The sequence below is a fragment of the Quercus robur genome, chromosome 1 (genome assembly GCF_932294415.1).
Source record: "Quercus robur chromosome 1, dhQueRobu3.1, whole genome shotgun sequence".
In the NCBI taxonomy this organism is placed as follows: domain Eukaryota; kingdom Viridiplantae; phylum Streptophyta; class Magnoliopsida; order Fagales; family Fagaceae; genus Quercus; species Quercus robur.
Window position 1 is genome coordinate 23,354,569 of NC_065534.1, and position 22,578 is coordinate 23,377,146.

At 33.1% G+C, this 22,578-nt stretch overlaps 1 protein-coding gene across 1 annotated transcript; it reads right to left on the minus strand.

The window, feature by feature from the left end:
- Nucleotides 1-2,694: 2,694 nt before the first annotated feature.
- On the minus strand, nucleotides 2,695-10,736 carry LOC126726046 (beta-galactosidase 8). Its single transcript, XM_050431158.1, has 19 exons — nucleotides 10,132-10,736; nucleotides 9,945-10,040; nucleotides 9,507-9,619; nucleotides 9,286-9,352; nucleotides 9,102-9,194; nucleotides 8,855-9,004; nucleotides 8,617-8,705; nucleotides 8,276-8,381; nucleotides 8,041-8,128; nucleotides 7,579-7,697; nucleotides 7,209-7,370; nucleotides 5,843-6,045; nucleotides 5,622-5,728; nucleotides 4,847-4,956; nucleotides 4,576-4,689; nucleotides 4,189-4,290; nucleotides 3,738-3,949; nucleotides 3,325-3,661; nucleotides 2,695-3,222 (listed from the first exon to the last, which is right to left on the minus strand). Exons 1-19 carry the CDS (start codon nucleotides 10,300-10,302, stop codon nucleotides 3,100-3,102), a joined length of 2,562 nt encoding a protein of 853 aa, XP_050287115.1. The 5' UTR covers nucleotides 10,303-10,736; the 3' UTR covers nucleotides 2,695-3,099.
- Nucleotides 10,737-22,578: the final 11,842 nt, after the last annotated feature.

A 22,578-nucleotide genomic window follows, 5' to 3' on the forward strand; every position in this document is an offset into this window, starting at 1 on the left:
AAAAAGACCGATAAAAGAGCAGGGGCATACCGCTTTCATCTGATTTATGGTTATTTCCACTTCCTCCTTGTTGAAGTCTCTGAGTAGCATCGCATTCATTGAGTCAGTTATTGAAGGTTGAAACTTTCCAAGGATGTCAGAAAATTCAGATGGAGAGGAGGTAGAAAACAGAGACTGGTAGTACTTAACAACAGTGTTTTTAATTTCAGTCTCTTCCATACACCAAACATTCTGGGAATTCCTCAATCCCAATATCCTATTTCTCCAATATCTCTGTGAAGCTTAACTGTGGAAATAAGCAATATTCCTGTCTCCACACTTCAAGAAAAGCGCTTGAGACCGTTGTTGCCACATCTGGTTTTCTTTATCAAGAATGTCATTAATTTCCTTCTGGAGAGATTTTACCAACATTAGATCACCCCTCTTTGTTGCATCCAGTTCAGCTTTTGTAAGGAGATTTTTCTTCTCCTTAAGCATTTTCCTAACACTTCCAAAAGAGTTTCTGCTCCACTTAATGAGCTTCACACCACAAATCTTAACTTTCCCAGCTACCTTAGGCATTGTAGCCTCAACACTAGGAGGACCCCAGGCATTATTGATTGTGTCACTACAAACCCCTATCTCGAAGCCACACTTGTTCGAATTTAAAAGAAAGTTTTGGGTTAGGAATGATACCTTCAGGCTTCACGAGAATGGCTTAATGGTCCAACGAGTTGGAGTGGAGGTGCTGAACTTTGGTACCTGGGTTTTAGGAAAGCCACTGATTGTTGGCTACTGCTCTGTCAAGGCGCTCAAGCACAAAACCACCATGTCGCCGCCCTTTCCAAGTGAACTTTTTCCTAACAAATCCTAAATCCTTCAACTCGAGCTCATTCGAGACTTCACGAAAGGCTTTCATTGGAGTTTCACTTCTAGGACCCAAGCCACACTTCTTATGGGACCAAAGGATTTCGTTGAAGTCCCCAGCACACAACCACGACATCGAGGAGCTTGCATGAAGTTGGTGGAGGATAGCCCAAGCGTCACATTTTTTGGCCGGACCAACTAAGCCATAAATGCTGGTAAGATGCCATTCACTTCCTAGTGAGTCGCCCACCACGGCATCGATGTGGTTCGGTGATGATGTTGTTACTGCTATCTTTAATGAGTTCTTCCAAAACAAAGCCAGGCACCCCAATCTATTGGCTTGCGAAGTGATCCAATATTGATCAGAACCCAGCTTGGAACACAACCTGATCAGCCTAGCTTCTCCCACCCACGTCTCGACTAGGAAGAAGACGGTGGGATCTTGTGCTCAAATAAAACACTTGAGCTTGTGAACAGTGCGTCGGTTCCCAAGCCCACACACATTCCAAAATAATAGACTTATCTTGCTCAGCGAGGTTGTCAACCAGCCACCGCCGTTTGGGGAGAAGATGATTGGAAGTCATCGTTTGTGGTTGCTAACTGTTTCTGAGGGGTTGAGTCTTCTAAGTTTGGTAAAGGTCCTCTTTTACCTAAGGAGGTCTCTAGAAACTTGTCATTACATCCAACTCATTTAAATAATATAAACCATACAAATATTAAAAAAAAAAAATTATATCTCTTCCATTCCTCTCTTTCTTTGTCATTATCTCCCCAGTCTGTCTCTATCTCCTAAGCAAACCAATCACAACCACCACTTCACCACCACACATGCCCAGCAAGGTAGCAACCACCACCACCACCCCACCAAGGCAAAAACCACCAACAAAATAGAAGGAAAAAAAAAAAAAAAAAAAAAAAAAAAAAAACATACACACACACACACACACACAACCACCTTCGATTCAAACAAACAAATAGCCATCAATTCAAACAGACAAACGCAGCCACCGATTCATCATTTCATCAAACAAACACCAACAACAACCTTCACCAATCTAGCCACCGATTCAAATAGACAAGCACCAACAACAAGCATCACCGATCCAGCCACCAACAAACCACAAACCCATAGACGATGAGGAAGCGCACTCCATCGAGAAATCCAAAAATTCCAAATGAAACCCAGAATTAAATCAACAACCCTTCAATTTTCAGTTTGGGGATAAAGCAATATAGTGAAGAGGGAAAAAAAAAAAAAAACACCAACTTGTTCCATCACTAATCCAGCCGTTGAGAAACTACAAACCCAGAAACGAGGAGGAAGCATGCTCCACTGAGAAACCCAAAAATTCCAAAAGAAAACCCAAATTAAACCAACAACCCTTGATACTTTAGTTTGGGGATAGAATGATACAATGAAGAGGAAAAAAAAAGTCATTGGAAAAGAGAGTGATTGAGCATGGGCAATGGAGCTTCTGTAATTGGGAGAGAGAGGGAGAAGAGTGACTGAGATGAAGAGAATGAGTGAGAAGAGGAGAGTGTAGTCTGTGACTCTGTACCGTGTAGAGCAAATGAGGAGAGAGAAGGTTCTCATTTTCTATTAAAATAATATTATTATTTTTACAACCAAGTGAACAGTAGGTTCTATATATAAGAACCTACTGTTCACAGGTTGCAAGATTTTTTAAGTACCCATACCTGGATGTTGGACAATTTTTGATGTTTTGGATGTAAAATAGCAACTGGGGGGGTGTTTACTTACACCCCCCACTGCTAATACTCTAAACTGCTACTTCCAGAGATTTATTCAGTACAAAGTTTATCTATTCATCCAAGTGCAAATTAGTGTAAAATTTAAAGACTTTAAATTATTTTGATCCTGAATGGTAGAATATCAGAAGATGCCGTAGTCCATCAACGGTAGTTTGATTTGATCAAGCAAATCAATTGGTACAGTTCTAACCATATAGAACTTCTCCCGTGAAATACTATTTCCTGGTTGCTATAATGGTGTATTAGAAAAAAGTCATATTCAGAACTATATCTTGTACATGCCATTATTATTCCACAATTGATCAGATAGCCATTTTTTTTTTTGGCAAGAATACATTGAGGACACATTTCCTTTTCTGGAAGGAATTTTTTTTTTTTTTTTTTTTTTTTTTTTTTTTTTTTTTTTTTGCTTCCATAGCCAATCTAAAAGCTTATTAAGCAGAGACCTATGGGGAAAGCTCTTATAATTCATAGGTTAAGTCATTGAGCATGTCTCTTTGTACAGGAAGCTTCTACTGCTAAACTCTTTGTTACTCCTTTACATGGGTCACCAAATGTATTAATTGATACTCCAACTCTACAACTCTTTGATCCAACACAAGCCTGTAAAAATTCAGACTAGTCAGTATAAACCAAAATAAGTTGGGTATTATAAAGAGAGGAGGTTCATAGAACTCTTTAAAAAAAAAGTGAGCAATGTCACACCTTCTGTACAACTGCAAGAGCATTACTGCTGCTGCACTGGCCATGACCAAAGCTCCCACAAGTCCCATCAGGAGTTCCAAAACTTGCAAACTTGATTGAAGAGATGACCTGACCAGGAAATGGGCATTCCAGTGATAGTAGAGGCCCTGATTTCATTCCTGACGTTGAATCTGCATCCCATGTATCAACAGGAGATGGGTGAGACTCTGACACATGTGAGCACAAACTTCCAGTCTGTCTTGTGGCAAAAGATATCTTCGTTGGATCACCACCGATTTCTTCAAACAATACAAGAGTATTGCCACTTGATTGCAACCATGAGCGGGGTACATGGTACCTGTGAGATCAGTGATATGAGAAATAAATCTTTTTACTTCAATACTTTTCCCATGATGAGTCCTTACAGCACTTACAGTGTTTGAGATGGCTTCCCACAGTTCTTGAGGCATTTACTTGAACTATAAGATCCTCTATAATTACAAGAGTCAGTGCAGCCACTATTTGAAGCAACATACACTGGCCAATAACGTCCAATGCTTTGTCCATTCACCCATGCCTCACCCTTCCCCATCCCTGTAAAATCTATTGCAACTGGGTCATTGCCAGCAGGTGCATCAAACTTTGTCTGCATCAACAAGTATAGTTTTTTATTAGTATCTAAAAAGTTGTTCCAATAGCATTTCCATTGATCTTCTTCTAAAGCATGCAAGTAGACTAGTGATACTGAAATCCACTTCAGTTGGATATGGACAACAAGATTACAGAGGACAATTGAGCCGTTGTGAGTAAAAAACTTACCATTTATGATTCCCTTGGTCATGAGATAAGGTATTTGAATGATTCAACTCAAAAAAAAAAAATTACCTTGTACCAAGTCAAGTGTTGGTTTTTGGGCAAGGTAGATTGTGAAACCCACTGTGAAGAACTTCCACTAGACAGACCTAATTCTTCACCTTGAAGTCCAACCTGCACTTGCAATAACAAAGACAAAAATAGAGGAAAAGCAAATATTATTGATTAATCCTTTTTGAGTTATGAACAAAAAAATTAATTATCCTTTTTAGGAGTTGTATATCAGCTTATTCTGAACTAATTAATTAATAAATAGGTTTCTTCAGTTTTCCTAGTTGGTGGGACTCATCCCATTGTCTGTTTAAGAACTTCTATCTTTCCCAAATCTGTATTAGGACATTGATTTTTTTTTTTTTTAACGAAGAAAACAAACAAAAAAGAAATAGTAAGTACACTGACCTGATATGTCCACTGCTGAGAAGAGAGATCAACAGTAGTGCCACTTTTTGCACTTTTCAGCTTTACCGGGCCAGTTATCCCCGCACCCGTTTTTTCATAAAATGCTCCATAGTTCTGATATAAATATATAGAGGTATTCATTAAAAAATACTTATAACTACTGATTTATTGAGTGCTGAAACTTGTTCATCCAATAAATATTAGATTTATTCAACAAAAACTATTCTGGCAAAAATATTTCCATTCTTTAATAAATGCAGGAAGGCTAAACCTGAAGTCCGACTGTCAAACTCAGGAGATCGATTGTGTTCTTCCCAGCTGAAAGTGAAATGGGGATCTCCAATGCAACCTTAGCATTGCCACTGTTGCCTTTTCCACTCCCTGCAAAGGTTCCAATACTTATATCAGACTATCAGTACAAAAGACACAGTATAAAATAATTCTAAAACTAGCATGTATCCATCAAACATTTCAAAAGAACTACTGTAATTATTACATGAAAGTTTTGTGTCTGGATCAGGCTTGGTCCTAGTTCCTTTAACCTTTTAATTTACAGGAGATATCAAGGTTCTTTTTTCTTTTTTTTTTTGGATCTTGGCACCGACATATAGAAGTAACTGAACACTTAAAAAATATTATTTATAGAATTATAGTGCACACGTGCACACTAGATGTTTTGAGAAACTATGTCTTCCTTAACCTACTTAATGATAAATGCTTTTGTCTTTCACAAATTAAGAAGGAAGCCAAGATCGAGCCTTCCTCTAGACCTTTAACCACCTCAGCCTTGGTAGTTTCGTTGCAGGAAAAAATAATTGAAGAAAAAAGATCAAAAGAAAGCAATTATTCCATCATGATTTCTCAAAATGCTACACGCCTCAGGTTATCCAGGGAGCAACCATCCAAAATTTAAGATATGGCACAAAAAACGAAGGACCTCCAAGAAAAGTGGCAAAAGGGGAAACATTATGGAAAGACAGAGAGAATCATAATTCTATGGTAATCCAAGTATATCACATTCTCATTACTTAATAATTTTTCATCACCTGCAAGTTTCCCATTAATAAAGACATGAAGGGCATGACCAAGTGATTCCACATGAAGAACTGTTTGAGATCCATCAAAGAAAGGCTCGTCGCCTTTAATATTAGTGCTGACAAAACAGCAAGAAAAAAAAATGTTTTACAATAGTGAATGCATCACAACTGGCTGGAGAGGCTAACAATATGCCAAAGAAAGAAGCCATATGAAAAAGCAACTTGTATACCTTAATGAGTACCACAAGTAGTCGCTTTTATCAGCTGTAGTATTTATTTGCTCCAATAGCCCAAGTTTCACAAATGCGCTGTCCAATGAGATACCTACTGGTTCATTTATCCAACTCCAATCAGAGCCTATTGCTTCAGAGGAGTCAACATTACTGTTTAAAGATTGGTGAATGAAGCTTGGAACCATAGTGGCAGAGTTAATCTGTCATGGGAAAATTATATTCAAAGTGATCAATTAGGGAATACTAATAAAAAAAATAGAAATTGATTACTACAAGAAAATGATAGCCACAAAAATGCTTATTTTAGCAGTTTTGGTTGCTTCCACAGTTCTCATGTGTGAACAAGCAAGAGGGTGTGTCACGAAATAAAACACTCACAAAATAACTATTGCAATTCTCTTACTCTTGGTTGCAGCACACCAAGAGTAAGAGAAAATCATCCTTTTACCATTATGGTATCATGAGATAATAAGAGAAATTTAATAGACGAAACTCTTATAATGATTGCATAGGCCAGTAACGCAAATGAAATAATCCATATGATAAGAGACTGTGGCGTATAAACTTTACAAAGCATAACTTCATTTAATGTAACTTACACACACACATTCCTCTCTTAATGAACATAAATTTACAAACATTACAAAATTTCTCAAATCAACTTGGACAAAACTACTAGGTAAGAAGCAGATCCAATATAATAAAAACCAATTAATTTAGACAACCATCAAAATTCAAAACTTGATTTAAGTTTCTGACAAATTCATGGAAAATAATATCTTACAAAGATTACAAGTTCTGAAACGGTTATATAGAAGCTAGTACTGAAATTCATCTCAAGTATGTCCTCTGATATTTTGTTGAAGTAAAAAGAGCAAAATATATTCACAACTAATTCAAAAGGTTAAAAAAACTCATGACTCTGCTTGGGACCTAATTTCAAGCAATCTAGACATGCTGTAGTCTTTCAGGGTATGAACTAAATCAAGACCAATGAAAAGGAAATTTTGAACTGCCAAAGAATCCTAATGCAAGTTAAAAATCCTTTATGACGTGCTTGGATTGAGGGGGAGGGAGGGGGTTCATGCTGTAAAACATATGAATAATATTTAACTATAAGATAAAATTTAGGAACAAACAATTCAGGTGATATAAGACCTAGAGGGCTTTATAGATTTATAATTAATTAATACACTTTTTAAAAGGGAACTCGACAGAATGGAGCTACTAATATAACTAAGAAAGAGCAATCATGATTCACATCTTTATCACCAAATATAAAATAGTTTGTGTATCGTTATGAAACCAAGGGAATCTGTCTCAATTAAAATGTATAAAGTGCAATGGAAGCTAATGAGCAAACCTTTGCAGTATTCAGAACTACATTCTTGCAGTCAGGTAAAATGCTCACAGACCATGCAGGCAAGCGATATGAATTGCCATTGAATTTCACAGTTGCATCAGATTGGGTGCCCACATTGGCAAGAAAGGCTGCACACTTGGATCCTGTTTTATAAACTGCAGCCTGAAATTCAGAATAAGCCCATGTTAGTTTAAAAACCTCACTTTACATCTCAATGCATAAAAAAATTTATTTGTAGTGATTCTACACACCAATTTGGTATTGTATTATTTATTTTTTCTGAATAATTAGGTGATGGATTAAAGCATAAAGTAGAACTGGTCTTTTCTTACAACTGTAAAAGATGAAAATGGACCATAATGAGCTATACCTCCAAGTTTGAACCAAGAGAAGTAACTGTTGGATCAGTAGCCACCAATGCTGCTTCACAAAGCTTCACTGCCCTGTGCACATCTTTTAAGTGGCCCCACTTAGGCTGTCTAATAAGTCCTGCACGATACGTGGAATTGAATTCAGGCACAGATCAAAGACATTCCTACCATATTATAAAACCAAGAACCTATGGGCTATTATATAACTTTTTATTGTCAAACGTAAAAATATGATAAGCTTGTCATAAGTGCCTTTGAGCCTCTAAGCATCATATTTACAGCAAATGTGAGTTAGGCTGTATATAATTGATGACCTTGAGAGGGCATCAGTCATAGTGATCTTCTGATTCAACTACTTCAACCATTTTTGAACACCTCACAGCATCTACATGCAAAACTCTGAGGCTTACATTGTAAAAGTCTGATATTTAACATTGATGAAAGAGGGATGGGCACCATACCATACTCGTCAAGTGGAGCATCATAATCATAACTTGTGGAAATGAAGGGCCCACCAGTAGTCCGACCAAAGTTAGTCCCACCATGGTACTGGTTAAGAGCAACCAAAAAACTTGATCTATCACTTCATGTTTTTTGGTAACAGAGTTTAGGCTGAATATTGTCCTAGAGTACAAACATAGAAAATCCTGATAAAACTATGTTAAACCATCATAAACTGCCAATATATTGCAATACCATATAATAATTTTGTAAAGTTCCACCAAGCTGAAAAAAGCGAGCCACAGAAAATGCGAGGTCTTCCACAGGTCTGTAGGGCGCAGCACCACCAAACGAGAGAAACCTAAAAATATTCCATACAAATCAGAAGGTATCTAGTTGTTAAATTACTGATTCCTCCAAAAGCTTAAGCTGTTAAGAAATGGTGATATGAATCACTAAACCATAATTCTGACACCAGTAAATGAAGAAAATTTATTTCCAGCCAAAAAAGGAAAGAAAAAAGAGGTTGAATGCCGAAATAAGCAATTAATATACAAGGGAACACATCTCATTTAGCAAATGCAGCGACAGCTTACCATCCACTCCAATTCTCAGTCCACATTTTTGGCTTCTGGTTAGAATTAGGTTTGAATTGATCACAGTAAAATCCATTGCAAGTGTTAATCTGCAAGTAATTAAGATTGAAAAGATGATAATAACTAATTGAGTAATTCCTCTGATTAGTAAAGCCCCCATTCAATATTATTTTGGTCACCGCATTTATAAAACTTACAAGTCAATAAATTTCCATACAAGGTAAATGAAAATACTCACAATGGGATCAGGAGCATCAGCTTGCTGGCACATGACCCAGGGCACCCCTGTATCCAAAGACACAGCCATGTTTGCTGCCCAATTTACATAGGATTTGCCAGCAGACCCAAATGCGGACTCAATGCCAGGGTTTCCATACTCATTTTCTATCTGGCATTAAAAAAAAAACCACAAAGTTAATATGGAATCATTATTATATTATTATGCAAGTGCAACCAGAACTGAGTAAAATACTTGCAAAATTAACCTGAGATAAAATAATAGGTCCACCCTGGGAAGCATAAAGTTTCTCCCCTTTCATTAAGTCCACAATCTTAGCTGTGAATCGCTTCATTTCAGCCTGAAATAGTGAATTTTGCAATCATGAAAACAACCGTTTAAAAATACCAAAATAATAGCACACTAATCCAAAGCAGGGTGAGCTTTAAAACCTTGAAGGGCTCATTATCAGTTCGAAACGCGATTCCAGGTACAAAATGCAACCATACAGGAAAACCACTGTTCAAAAATTGAAACTTTATCAAGGATTGGAAAAAAAAGAAAAGTAAAAAAAAAAAGGGTAAGAAATTATTAATTAATTAACTAATCAGCAATTATTTTCCCACAAAAAGGCAAGCAGACCAAATGAGTAAAATATTGTAAAAGTCATTACCCATAATTCCACTCCGCACATGCATAAGGACCAATACGAAGATGAACATAAAGCCCAGCATCAGCAACAGTTTTGACAAATTTCACCAAATCCTTCCTACCCTCGAAATCATACTGTAGAGTTTTTTAGTGGGTCAGTGAGAAATTAATTAATTTTTTTTTATATAAAAATTCAAGAATTAGAGTATCAAACTAACAATCATTCTCTAATTGATAGCTGAGAAAACAAAGGAAAATCCTAATAATGATAAAAATAAAATCTTCTAGTTCAATTTTCTTTCCTTAACTACTGAGAACACTACAATAAGACCAGCTGACTAGCATTAGCTCAAGATTTTGATTTCTTCAAAATCTTCATACATTTTATATCTAAGCTATAAACCCAAAAAAAAAAAAAAAAAAAAAAAAAAAAACATAGAAAAGAGGAAAACAAACTAGCCTGGCTTCGAACTGGTTCATGTAAGTTCCAAAAAACATAGGTCTCGATCACATCCAATCCTCCATCTTTAGATTTTTGTACTAGGTCCGGCCACATCTGCAAACAACATTAAACAATTTAGTACTTAGCAACACACAGAGAGCTTAAAATATAGAATAAAACAAACAAACAAACAAAAAGTTGGAACCTCGGGAGTGCTACGCGGGTAATGAATGGAGCCAGAGATCAAGACTCGACGCTGGCCGTCGATCACCAATGCTCTGTGATCGTAAGTCACATTGGCACAGTACGACGTCGGCGCCGCCGCCAGCAGCACCCACCACAATACTAACACAAACACTGTTGTCCCTCCTCTCATGGCTACCACACCCAGACAGACTTGTATTTCAAAATGAGACAAGTTTTTTTTTACTTTTACTTTCGGCTATTTATACAAGTACACAACACTTTTCTTAATAATGGCTTCAAAGCAAGTGTTTTTCTTCTTGGTTTCTTGAAACATTAACTTTGGTTTGGTTTGGTTTAGATGCTTTGTCTGAGAAGTGTAAACTGTGAGTTGCTTGCCCGCTTTGTATTATAAAGACTTGGAGACAAGGGAATCAAATACAGGAATAGAAAGCTAAAGATATATAATATCCACAATACTCCTAATTAAGCTGGAAAGCACACGTCAACTCCTCATAAAAGCGTCATCATCATCCTCGTCGTCTTTGGTTTTTCTACTTTTTCTTCTGCTTCTCCTTATTCACTCGCACACTTCACTCACTTTATCTTCTCTGTCTGGATGGTAATGCAAGGCCTAATTTTATAGAAGGCGAATTATTTATATACAGGAAATGTTCCTGAATGAACTAAGTTATTCGTTTATAAATTATTTTTAGAAATATTTTATGAAAAAAATGAAAATTTTTTTTAATTTTTTATAAAAATTATGTTAAAATTTTTTTACCATAATTTATTAACAATTATACTAAAATTTTTTACCTGGATTATTACAGAAAAGAACCTCTAATATTGGCCTCAAAGATATTTGCAAGAGATTTCTAACTTTGAATCTCTTGATTTATTATGACACTATGAATTACTAAACCAACCTCTTAATTGAGATTAGGATTATTTTATAGTGATTTTTTTTTTTTTTTTTGAGAAGCTTTTTTATAGTGATTGAGTGGATGCAAAATCTAGTGTGTGTGACCATAATTGAAGATTGGGGGTCCTGCCATTTATTCTTTATCACGTGTAGGTCAGTAGGTGATATTGAGTGGAAAAATAGAACAAATGGTGGGACACACTGTATTGAATTTGGAGTTTTTTTTTTTTTGATGAGTATTGAATTTGGAGTTGGTACATGGCACTTTGGTATGTGAAATTTTTGCCGGTGTTGCCAACTATTTTATGGCACGAGGAGGTGATAGTGGATTGGGTAAAAGTCAAAAATTAAAAGTGATGGAGTGGAGAAGAGTCGGTGATTCACACTCAGTGCACACCACGTAATAATTTAGACTGAGACGACACAGATATTGCGCTAGACGATTGGGCCGACAAAACACAGTACAGGAGACTTCATAGTTCATACTTCAGTAGTTCGTGAATAATAGCCTAATAAGACATGTTATCCTTTTCTCTCAACTAATAATAGTTGGTTTTATTAATTAAAGTATAAAAAATTCTTACGCACAAGAAATTATAAGGTATTTATAGTAGATAAGTGATGTGGTTTATTATTTCACTAAAATACTCTCATCTGTTTAAAATTATTGAATTAGAATTTTTTTTTTTAAACAGAAATTGATTACTAACTCAGTAATTTTAAATAAGTGGGAGTCTTCTAGTGGAATGGTGGACAAGTGATATTCCTCCAGAGGATTGTATAATTTCTCTGCATGCACACAATTGTACACTCACTCTAAGGGCACATTAAGTACACTGAATGAAAATTACATATAAAAATGGTAATGCTTATTACTGAAAATAAAATTTGTTATAATTAAATAACCAAACATATTCATAAGTTTGGTTGTAAGTTGTATCATTAAAATAAAATATAAAATTTATTTTAGGAAATATCTTACTCATACATTAATTTTAGAAATTGTTATATGTATTTTTTAATGATGAGAGATGAGTTTTTATTTAAAGTTATTTTATTTTTATAATTGTTATATGTATACATAAATTTTGTTTATTTAAAAATATATTAATTTTAGAAATTATTATACCTACTAAGGAATATCTATTATAACCCTTTTAGAGAGGAATAATTATTCCCCATTTTAAAGAATAACATTTCATAAGAAATTATTATTCATTGTTGTAAAAACATAACTAAATTACAGAATAGCTAAACCATAGAATAAAAAAAAAAAAATTTTGAAAAAAAAAACCATAGAATAACTAAACTATATATATATATATATATAGAGGAAAAGTTAAAGAATGCCCTAAAAGCATTTGTTAATAAACTATTTTAAGAAAGTTTGTATGAGAAAAAAAAATTAAAAAAATTAATATTTTTACAACTTTTCAATTTCCCATAAAAGTGATATAAAAAATTTCCTTAAATGATTTATTAACCATTGCCCTAAGGGCACTCATTAACATGACCTAATAACTATTACTAGGCTTGTCCACGGGTCGGTCCAGGTCGGGTTTGTGCCCAACCCGGAACCAACCTGACCAAATCGGATGGCCAGAATTTCAACTCGCTGCCAACCGGAGTGGCTGATCGGATCGGGCGAATCTCACCTTCAACGGATGGCGGTTGGTTCAGTCAGAGTTGAAGATCTCAAAATCAGCCAAAATCCGACCAGTTAACGGCGAAATGGGCAGAAAATCGGTGATATTTTGGCCGGATTTTCTTTGGGTTATCGTCGGACTTGGCGAAATCTCACTAGATTTAGCAAGATCTCGCCAGATCTAGTGAGATCTTGCCAAATCTGGTGGAGATTTCATGGATCTAGCTGAGATCTTGCCGGATCTAAAAAAAATTCGCTAGAAATTGCTCTTTTATCGGTTTGGTCGGGTTTCTTCGGGTTTTGGGGAGAAAACTTGCCAACCGACTTGTGGTTTTCAGATTCTAGAGGTGGAGACCCACCACCGACCATCATTGGCGTTAGGTCAGCCGGTTCTTGGGCCGGATCGGACGGGTTAGGCGGGTGGGTCGGGTATTGGTTGCTGTTGGACATCCCTAACTATTACATCACGATATTTATTATAATCTACTAAACATACTCTAAATTTTAGTTAGTTGGTTTTATTAATTAAAGGGAAAAACACACAACAATATACACACACTAGTTTTAAATTGAAATCATGACTTAAAGTGAAGTCACAATTTTCAACAAACAATTTTAGTTTAAAATTGGCACGTGTATACTGATTGTGTGTGTTAGTGTGTTCAATAAATATCTTTTTTTTCATTAAATATATGGTGAAATTTTCTATTTATTTGAAATGAGAGTATATGGTGTAATTTTTAAGGATATCTAAAAATGTTCTTGATAGTTATTGACATGCAAATGAGCGAGGAGATAAGTTGATCATGTAGTTTCTAATTTCTAAACTAGAGTTTATGTTTCATTTGATGATTGTTATGAATAATAAGTTGCATAAAACTGTTCTCTTTTTGTTTTTCATAATTATTAATTTAGTAAGATGTCATGCTGTAATCATTAATATCAAAAAATATATATAAAAATGTAGAGGTAGAGCATGAGGTTCTATCATGTGACCCTTTATTAGAGTAGTTTTACATTTACCTTTCTACGTTAACCAAACAACTCAAATCAATATATCTTTATTACATTAAATGCTTTAGATATATTCAATGGATAAAAGCAGAGAACTTATGTGGGAGAGCATGAAATTATGCTATGCATGTGGCATTTTATTAGAGTAGTTTTACATATACTCTTCTACATTAACCAAACAACTCCAAATTTTATATGCCTTTATCACTTTAAATGCTTTAGATAGATTCAATGGATAACTTTTCAATTTTCTCTTTTTTGCATAAAAATTAGGTTCAATGTAGGATTGCAAGAGTCGGATTCAATGGATTGGATAATATGATTATTTGTCTCTACACATTTGTCCAATCAAGCATAATTAGCAACCTTGTTAAGAGCTATCCTTCAAGAAGTAAGTTCAATGTAGAATTACAATAATCAGATTCAATGGATTGGATAATATGATTATTTGTCTCTACGCATTTTCCCAATCAAGCATAAATAGCCACCTACTTAAAAGTTGTCCTTCGACATAAACTTGGATGGAGCGATTTTTAAAGAATAAAGTGGGAGTAGGAGTTTTGATTCGAGATGATAAATGGTCGCTCATTGTAACATTGAGCAGCGAGGGGAGAGCAAATTGGATTTAGAGGAGGCAAAACTAGCTGCAGTTGTTCAATTTTGCAATTGAGATAGGTGTAAGAGATATCTTGGAGGGAGATTTAACATATGTATTGACAAACTTCGATCCAAGGAGGAAGATAATTCATGGCTATGAGCTATGGTAGAGGCAGCAATATAAAGAATAAGTATTATGCATGCTTATTAAAATAATTTCATATAGATTTTTTATTTTATTTTATGAATTATTTAAAAGAAATTTATATTATGCCTGTGCATTGCACAGACATTAGCTAGTTAATATTAATAATACATCATCTGCATAAAAAATAATGTATTTACTCTATGATTAATTCTATTGGGAAACTTCGAACAGTCTTTGCCTGGGCCGGGGACCATCTTGCCAAGACTAAAGTCTAGACTCTAGAGAGACTTCTCAAAAAATGAAAAAAAATAGTCTATAGAGAGACAGAGAGAGAGTAGTGAATAACAGGGCAATTACAGACAAATAGTACAATGATTAAAGTGAGTACAACGAACGTTCTAAGATTCTCATTCTCATAAATTGAACTTTGAACATGATTTAAACCTTTTTTTTTTTTTTTTTTTAAATTTTTATTTTTATTTTTTTACAGTAAGAAGATCATGATTTTTCTTAACCTCTAATAATTCAGGTCTATGTTAGACTAATATAGCAATAAGGTCTATATTTTTTTGCTTCGGCTTAATGATGGATTTTGACCATATTATGTGTATCTGTTGTTATCATTTGATGGAGTGTCCCATTTCAATGACAAGTGAATGCAAATGTACTAATGTCGTACCATGCTAATTTTTATTTTTTTTAAATAAAAAATTTAAAACACCTGTTTTTAAATTTTAATCACTAAAATACATAAAATTTTTAATTTAATTTCTTTTTTTTTCTTTCTAAAATGACAACTAAATTCCTGAACAATTGAAAGGGTCATAAATACATTCTTGATTCTTTCATTATTCTCCATAATTTATATTATGATGATACATCATGTTAATTTCTTATCTAATACTTAGAGTTAGCTTACAAAAAAAAAAAAAAAAAATCATGTGGTAATTAGTTTTATCTATCCATATGACAATTTATTCGTTTTTCTAAACCCAACAACCATTTCTATTTGAGAATCTTCACATCTAAGATCTAACACTAACACTAACACTAACACTAATAGAGAGATTTAATTGCTGAATTCTTAAAAGCTATTTGAGATTTGATTGTAATTTATTTTATTTTTTTTAAATTTTGTACTTAAAGAATGAAATTGAAACTTATAGTCTGTTTGGATTGAGGGAGAGGGAGGGAGAGTAGAGTAAATTTAGCACAAAATTAGTTTATTTTTAACAAACTCTACTCTACTGTCCTCCACTCCTCCTCCTTCTCCCCTCCATCCAAACAGACCATTAGTGTATTATGGTGAGGTTGAATTCATCTCATGTCTTTGTCCCATGAATTCTGATCGATGAACAACCTCTCCTAAACGAGATAACCTCTATCTCCTAAATCGGAAAAGACCTCTTGATTAAAGGAACGCAACTCTTGAAATATGTGACCTAAATTGATCATGAAAATAAAAGTTATATATATATATATATATATATGCCATAAATTTACAAAATCCTATGTTACACACCTTATTTATCTTGCCCATGAATGCACGAAAAGTGAGCTCCTTAACCATAATTACTATAATTGTTGAAATGGCAGGACAAATCAGGGACCCTTAAGATTCTATAAATATTGTCGTAATGATAATGATGAAGTATTACGATAAGGGTATGAGAACAACACCATTCTAGTGGTGCAGCCAGGATTTAACTTCAGATGAAAAAATATATAACTAATGTATATGTCTTTGGATAGTTGTCGATATATGCAATACACATATTATGCACGTTCACAATACGCATATATTACATGTAATACTTAAGATCAATCTATATAATATAATGACGCTCATGTGAAGACTAAGTGACATTTTTATAACCAATAAAAATATAACATATCCATTATATTGTATTTATTTTTTAGGATTTTAATATATGAATAAGTTGTATTGTAATTTTTTTTTTCACTATCAAAATTTCACTTATAATTTGCATGTAAATATTTTAGAATTATATAAACCTCAACTACAACTTATGTTAATTTTTGTTAAACTTATAAAATGATTAAACTAAGCAAAACTACAATGTTAGTCCCTAAAGTTTACCTGCTGAACGCTTTTGGTCCCTCAAGTTTCAAGTGAGCGTTATTAGTCCCTGAAGTTTTAAATATGAGTGTTATTAGTCTCTGTTAACTTCCATTAGTTTGTTTGTCTATGTGTCTAACGGAACAATAATGTAACATGTTTTAAATGATGTGACAACCTATTTATTATTAAAAATTATACATCATATTATAAACATAGAACCAGGTAATCCCAAATAATGTGGGTCTTCAACACATCAAACTCATTAAAATTGGATCTTTCTCCAAAATCAAAGAACCTGGATTATTTTTTTCATTTTCCTTCATTTTCTCGAAATCCAAATAGGGTCTAGAAATATGTTCAATTCAAAATCAAATAACTAATATATATTTTAAAGGATTTTGCTACTGCAAAACTCCATCGCCGCAGTAGCAGCACTAAAAGAAGATGGAGATGGCGAGTTCGTCAAGGCCTATGCAACTCATCTCAAACACTCTAGTCGGATCTCTCACTATGTATAAACACTTATTTTACATGTAGATACATATATTCATTGTACCTAAAACTTTATATATTTCTTTTTTGGTTTCATTAATTCTTTGGGTGAGAAATGGAAGTGATCATTCTATTGAGTATTTGCCGTTAACCATTTGATCAAATACATATTGAAATTATTATACCGTAAACATTTAATTTAGGGTCTAAGGATTTTTCAGTGTTCAATTTTGAAAGATGAGTATTTTTTTTTTTTTTTGAGAGATTTCTACTTGGTCGTGTATATATAGATGCAATTATGTAGATACCTCCAGCCTTGGTTACAATATCTCTCTCTCTCTCTTTCTCCATAAACATATTCCTTGGTCCTGTTTGGATTCCGAGAAAAAGGAGGGAAAGATAACGAAATGTAGGAACTTTGAATTTGGAGAAAGACATGGGTTTGATGTGTTGAAGACCCATATTATTTGCATTTAGCCAATTCTGATGTGTATAATATAATGTATAATTTTTTAATAATAAATAGGTTGCCATGTCATTTAAAATATGCCACATCATTGTTCCGTTAGACATATAGGCAAACAAACTAACGGAAGTTAACAGAGGGACTAATAGCACTCATATTTAAAAATTCAGGGACCAATAACGCACACTTAAAACTTTAGGGACAAAAAATGCTCAACAGACAAACTTTAGGAACTAACAATGTAGTTTCGCCATTAAACTACAACAATTTTAAGCCAAATAGTAATTATTCCTGCATTTAAAACTTTAGAATTCACTTCAAAATGATATCAAATCATGAAGTTTATTATATAATTGTTTTTATATTTTATTACATATAAATTCATTTTCATGAAAAATAATAAATTATCATATAAACAATTTGATATATTTAACCCGTTAGAGGATTTTTTGTGTGCATTTTTTCTCTTCAATTTGAATTCTTTAATTCTTCTTCTTCTTCTTATTATTATTAAATCCTTATTTTCCTTTTATAAATTTGACCATTAAAAATATTGATAAAATAGGAAATTTTTTTTATATTTTTTATTTTGACATATAAAAAATACAAACAAAAAGCATACAAAGTGGAAAAAAAAGAACCCAATGTCTAATTGGGGGGGGGGGGGGGGTGTTATGGTAGGGCCAATCGCCCCCTCTTGAATCCCTTTGAGTCCACTTATAACTACCACCAAAATTTTTATTATTAGAAAATATTGCGAGTAATTAGAGAAATTTATGTTAATATCACTTCGGTGCCATATGAGTTATTCAATCTTCTTTCATACAAGTTGTCCCAACTCCCCAACTTCACGCAGGTTGTGAAATCATTGAATTGTTCAAGCGCTGGCTTTAAATTGCCATAATAGGTCAACTTATTGAGGTAGTTTCTAAAAGCATTGTTTTAGGTCTCCTATAGTGATGGTTTTCAAAACTACTGAAAAAAAAAAAAATGCGGCTGTAGAACTACTTTTTTGTAGTAATTATTTAAATATTAAAATTGTGATTTAAAAAAAATCATGTTGAGGGCAAAATCATCTAACGCTCTGTTTGTTTTGTTGGAAAACTTTCTATAGAGATAGTTTTCCACATTTTCCAATGTTTGGTAATATAAAAGAAAATTGGTCAACGGAAAACTATCTTTAGTCAACAGAAAACTCTTATAAAAATAAGGCTTATTTTCTATAAGTTGTTTTCCAAAAAATTTTTTTGGAAAACAATCTCTCTCTCACACAGTGCATAACTCCTATAAATATTATATTCTTCTGACCTAGGAAAAAATATTTTCTTTCGCTCATTTAGCCTTTCTCGCAATAAACTCTCTCACTTCTTCTCCTCCCTTTGTTTTTTCTCTCTTCTCACACCCTCATTATCATCCCCTCTAGTCTCTTCTCATCCCACAGATTTCTCTCTCTATTTGCCTCTCTTCTCTTTTTTCTTCCTATTTCTTCTACCCTCTATAACACTGTTCTTTAATAAGGTTTTTTTTTTTTTTTTTTTTCTCCTCCTCATAGATCGGTCAACAGTTCTATAACAATTTTTGGTGTATTTGTCAAACTATTTGTACTAGATTAGTTTGCCAGTAAAACTATTTGGCCTATGTGGCATTTTGAACTATTTAACATGGAACTTATGGTTATAATTGTTATTTTGAATTATGAGAAGTATGGTTTATATAAATATATATATATATATATATATTATGTACTTTATTGTTCATATACAAGAGCAAGATGAGTATTTGAGATCATGAAAATTGGATAGCTAATTTTGATTGTATCTGTTATCAAAATTTTAGTTTGAAAACCAAATTCATTCTTGGGTTTATTTATTTATTTATATTGATTACATTAGGTGAGTTTACACAATACACATATTATACATTTTTTAAATTATACAAGAAATGTTATAAAAACTATGGATACCAAACACCAGAAAACATTCTCAAGCCCATTTTCAAGGTTATTACCAAACACTAGAAAATGAGATAGTTTTCCAGAAAATGCTCTTTCAAAAATGAATCATTTTCCAGAAAACGTTAATGTCGAAACAAACAGAGCGTAAATGCAAAATGCATTCCAAAATATACAAAACTCTAAAAAATGCAACCATATCTAGGAATGCATCTCTGTAGCAAATTATACAGCTTGCTACAGTCAGACGTAAAAATAAAACCCCCTTTAGCAAGTTGTATAATTTTTTTTTTTTGTATTTTTTATTTTGTCTCTCTCTCTCTCACTATGTTCTTGTTGGTGTGATATTTTATTATTATTATTTTTAGATATAGTTGTTGGTGTGGATTTAATAGATTGTTTTAATGGTATGAATTGTAAAAAAAAGACCGAGATATAAGATATATTATTAAATAAAAATGTAAAATAAATAAAATAATATTTTGAGAGATAAAATGTATATATTTTTTGCATGGTCAAATGGGAATGCTCCACTTCAATCCATTTTGGAAAGTGAATTTTAGTTAGTACCTTCAATACGAGTAACTCAGCTAAGTGTACTCCTACATTATTGGCTCAAAGTCCCAACCCTTAATAACTCCAATCTAGCATCATGTGTTGCCCGTCGTCATGGGAATAGCTCGGGTCTCGACATCATAATATCATATATGTTGTCACGGGAAATTGACTAAAAGCGGTCCATTTGGCCTGATCCACTGTCATTATTATTATTTTTTGATGGACACTGTCATTATTAAATCTATACACACTACCATCTAAAAAACAAATCTTATATACACCTTTTCCCCCTAGAAAAGGGTGAATATATTTCTATTATCTTTTTTTTTCCTATCAGAGAAATCATTAAATTAGTACAAAATTTGTTATGACCCCAAAAAGAAATACAAAATTTTTTTAATTCAAAAAATAAATAAAAAATTATTCAGCTTATTGTAAATGATATATCCCGCAGCATCTCTAACCACTAGCTAGTACCAGTATCTTTTCTATTATGGATTATTGGACAATATTGTTTAATTGCACTGGATCCATCTAAATAATAATACACACATGTCTAATAGTGGATATCTAGTATCATCCAAATGATTTTAGTATAACTGAATATTGGACACCATCTTTACCCGAAAATCATATATATATACAAACAATCAACTTTTTTTTTTTTTGGCTGAGATATACAGTTACAAACAATCTACTAGCTATATTAATAAAAAGGATGCAGAGAAATCAACATACTAAATTAATTCACAAGTCTGGATAAATAATTAATTCAAAATTCTGTACAACCTAACCTAAGGTAGGTGACCTACTTTTATTTAATTTTCAGGATAAGCATTAAAGACTAATTTTATCAATCTTTTTCAAATGCGAATACAACATGTCATCTTACAGTCAAATTAAAAATGCATTTGCCGAAAGTTGATCCATGGATAGATATAATGTCATCAATTCCACGACAGAAGTCACCTTCAAACGTTTCAACAAACAAAAAGAAAGAATAATAAGAAAAAAAGTCACCTTCAAACGTGTCGTGCAGTAGTGGGAACTCAGGCCTTGGAAGTCTTGGACTTGTGCAGTGTGTGAACGAAGATCGTTTACATTTTTAAATTAATCTTTTTCTATTTTTTAAATTCTTGAAGTGGTTATAGTTTTTTAAAATCCAATTATTTTGAGGGCTGGTATGTTATTAGGTATTTGGCTGAGGGCTAGCTGGTATATTATTAGGTATTTGGCTTCCACTGGGACTAAAGGGACTATTTGATTTGAAAAGTGATGCATTCACAATATTTTGGCAACACTTTTACATCAAGTTTTAAGAAATATATTGTATAGTCAGTAACAATTGGCCACTTAAAATTTGTCGTGCAAATATTATAAAAATATTGTCAACATAACATTTCTTGTTTGATTATGATTTGTTGCTAAGTACTCGGTAGAAAAGCACAAAGAAGGGGTAAAAAAAAAAAAAAAAAAAGGATGGTAATCGAACTGCAGAGAGGTAGGTTCATCATGCAGATGGTGAGATGCCCTTATCATGAAGAATGTATTTCATGCCTCTATTATATGCAATGCTGCAGTGGGTGTCTCACACGTAATACGTATAGGATTCATATATATATATATATATATATATATATTTATTTATTTATTTATATCTGTAAAACCCATATGAAACATTTTATATGCATGCATATCAGCATATGCCTTTTTTGTTTTTTGTTTTTCTTTTTTAGAAAGAGGGGATGTTTTATTTGATTAAGTAGTAGTTACAAAAGTTGGTCCATTAGTTAATTTTGGATAGAGTCTAGCGTTCAAGGATGTTAAGGAACACTCTCTCCGGGACTGTTTTTTTCCAAAAAATCCCATATATAGGAATTAGTTACAAAAGTAGGACTTTATGCATATTCCACTAAGCTATTTTTTTGTATTATTCCTCTCTTGACTAGGCTATTTGTAATGCTATTAGCTTCACAGAAGATGTGACGTAGTAGGACGGTTTACACTCTGCTTAGTAGGACCCTACAATCACAAATTAATGAAACCATAATGTCTTTCTAGAACCAATTGTAATTGAGACATTCCACTGTTGTCATTGTAATTGTAGTTATTGTTGTTGTTTTATTTATTTATTAAAGTAGAGCTTGAGGTGGCACATTCCACTGTCACCCTATAGGATTTTTTTTTTTTTTTGGGACGGAACAGGCCACCTATTTTATGTTCATTAATTTAAAAAAAAAAAAAAAAAAAACCATGTCATGACCAATCTTCTACGGTATTTTTCTTTTTGGTAATTAAGGATTTAGATTAACTAAGCAAAATGTACAAGGTGGATGCTAACGATCTACCGAAATATCAAAATCAATATAAGTCTTAATAATAGGGAGTATTGAGATAACATTATCTAAAGTTAAAATCAAGATATTGGATGATCATCTGTTAGTGGAATCTCCAAAGCAATCTGATAATATTTAGGAGTTCTCATATAATCTAAATACAATAGCATACATATATACATATGTTTGAATAAAAATATAAAAATAGTAACTCTTGTAATATTTTTAAGGAAGTAAACCAAAACACAAACTCT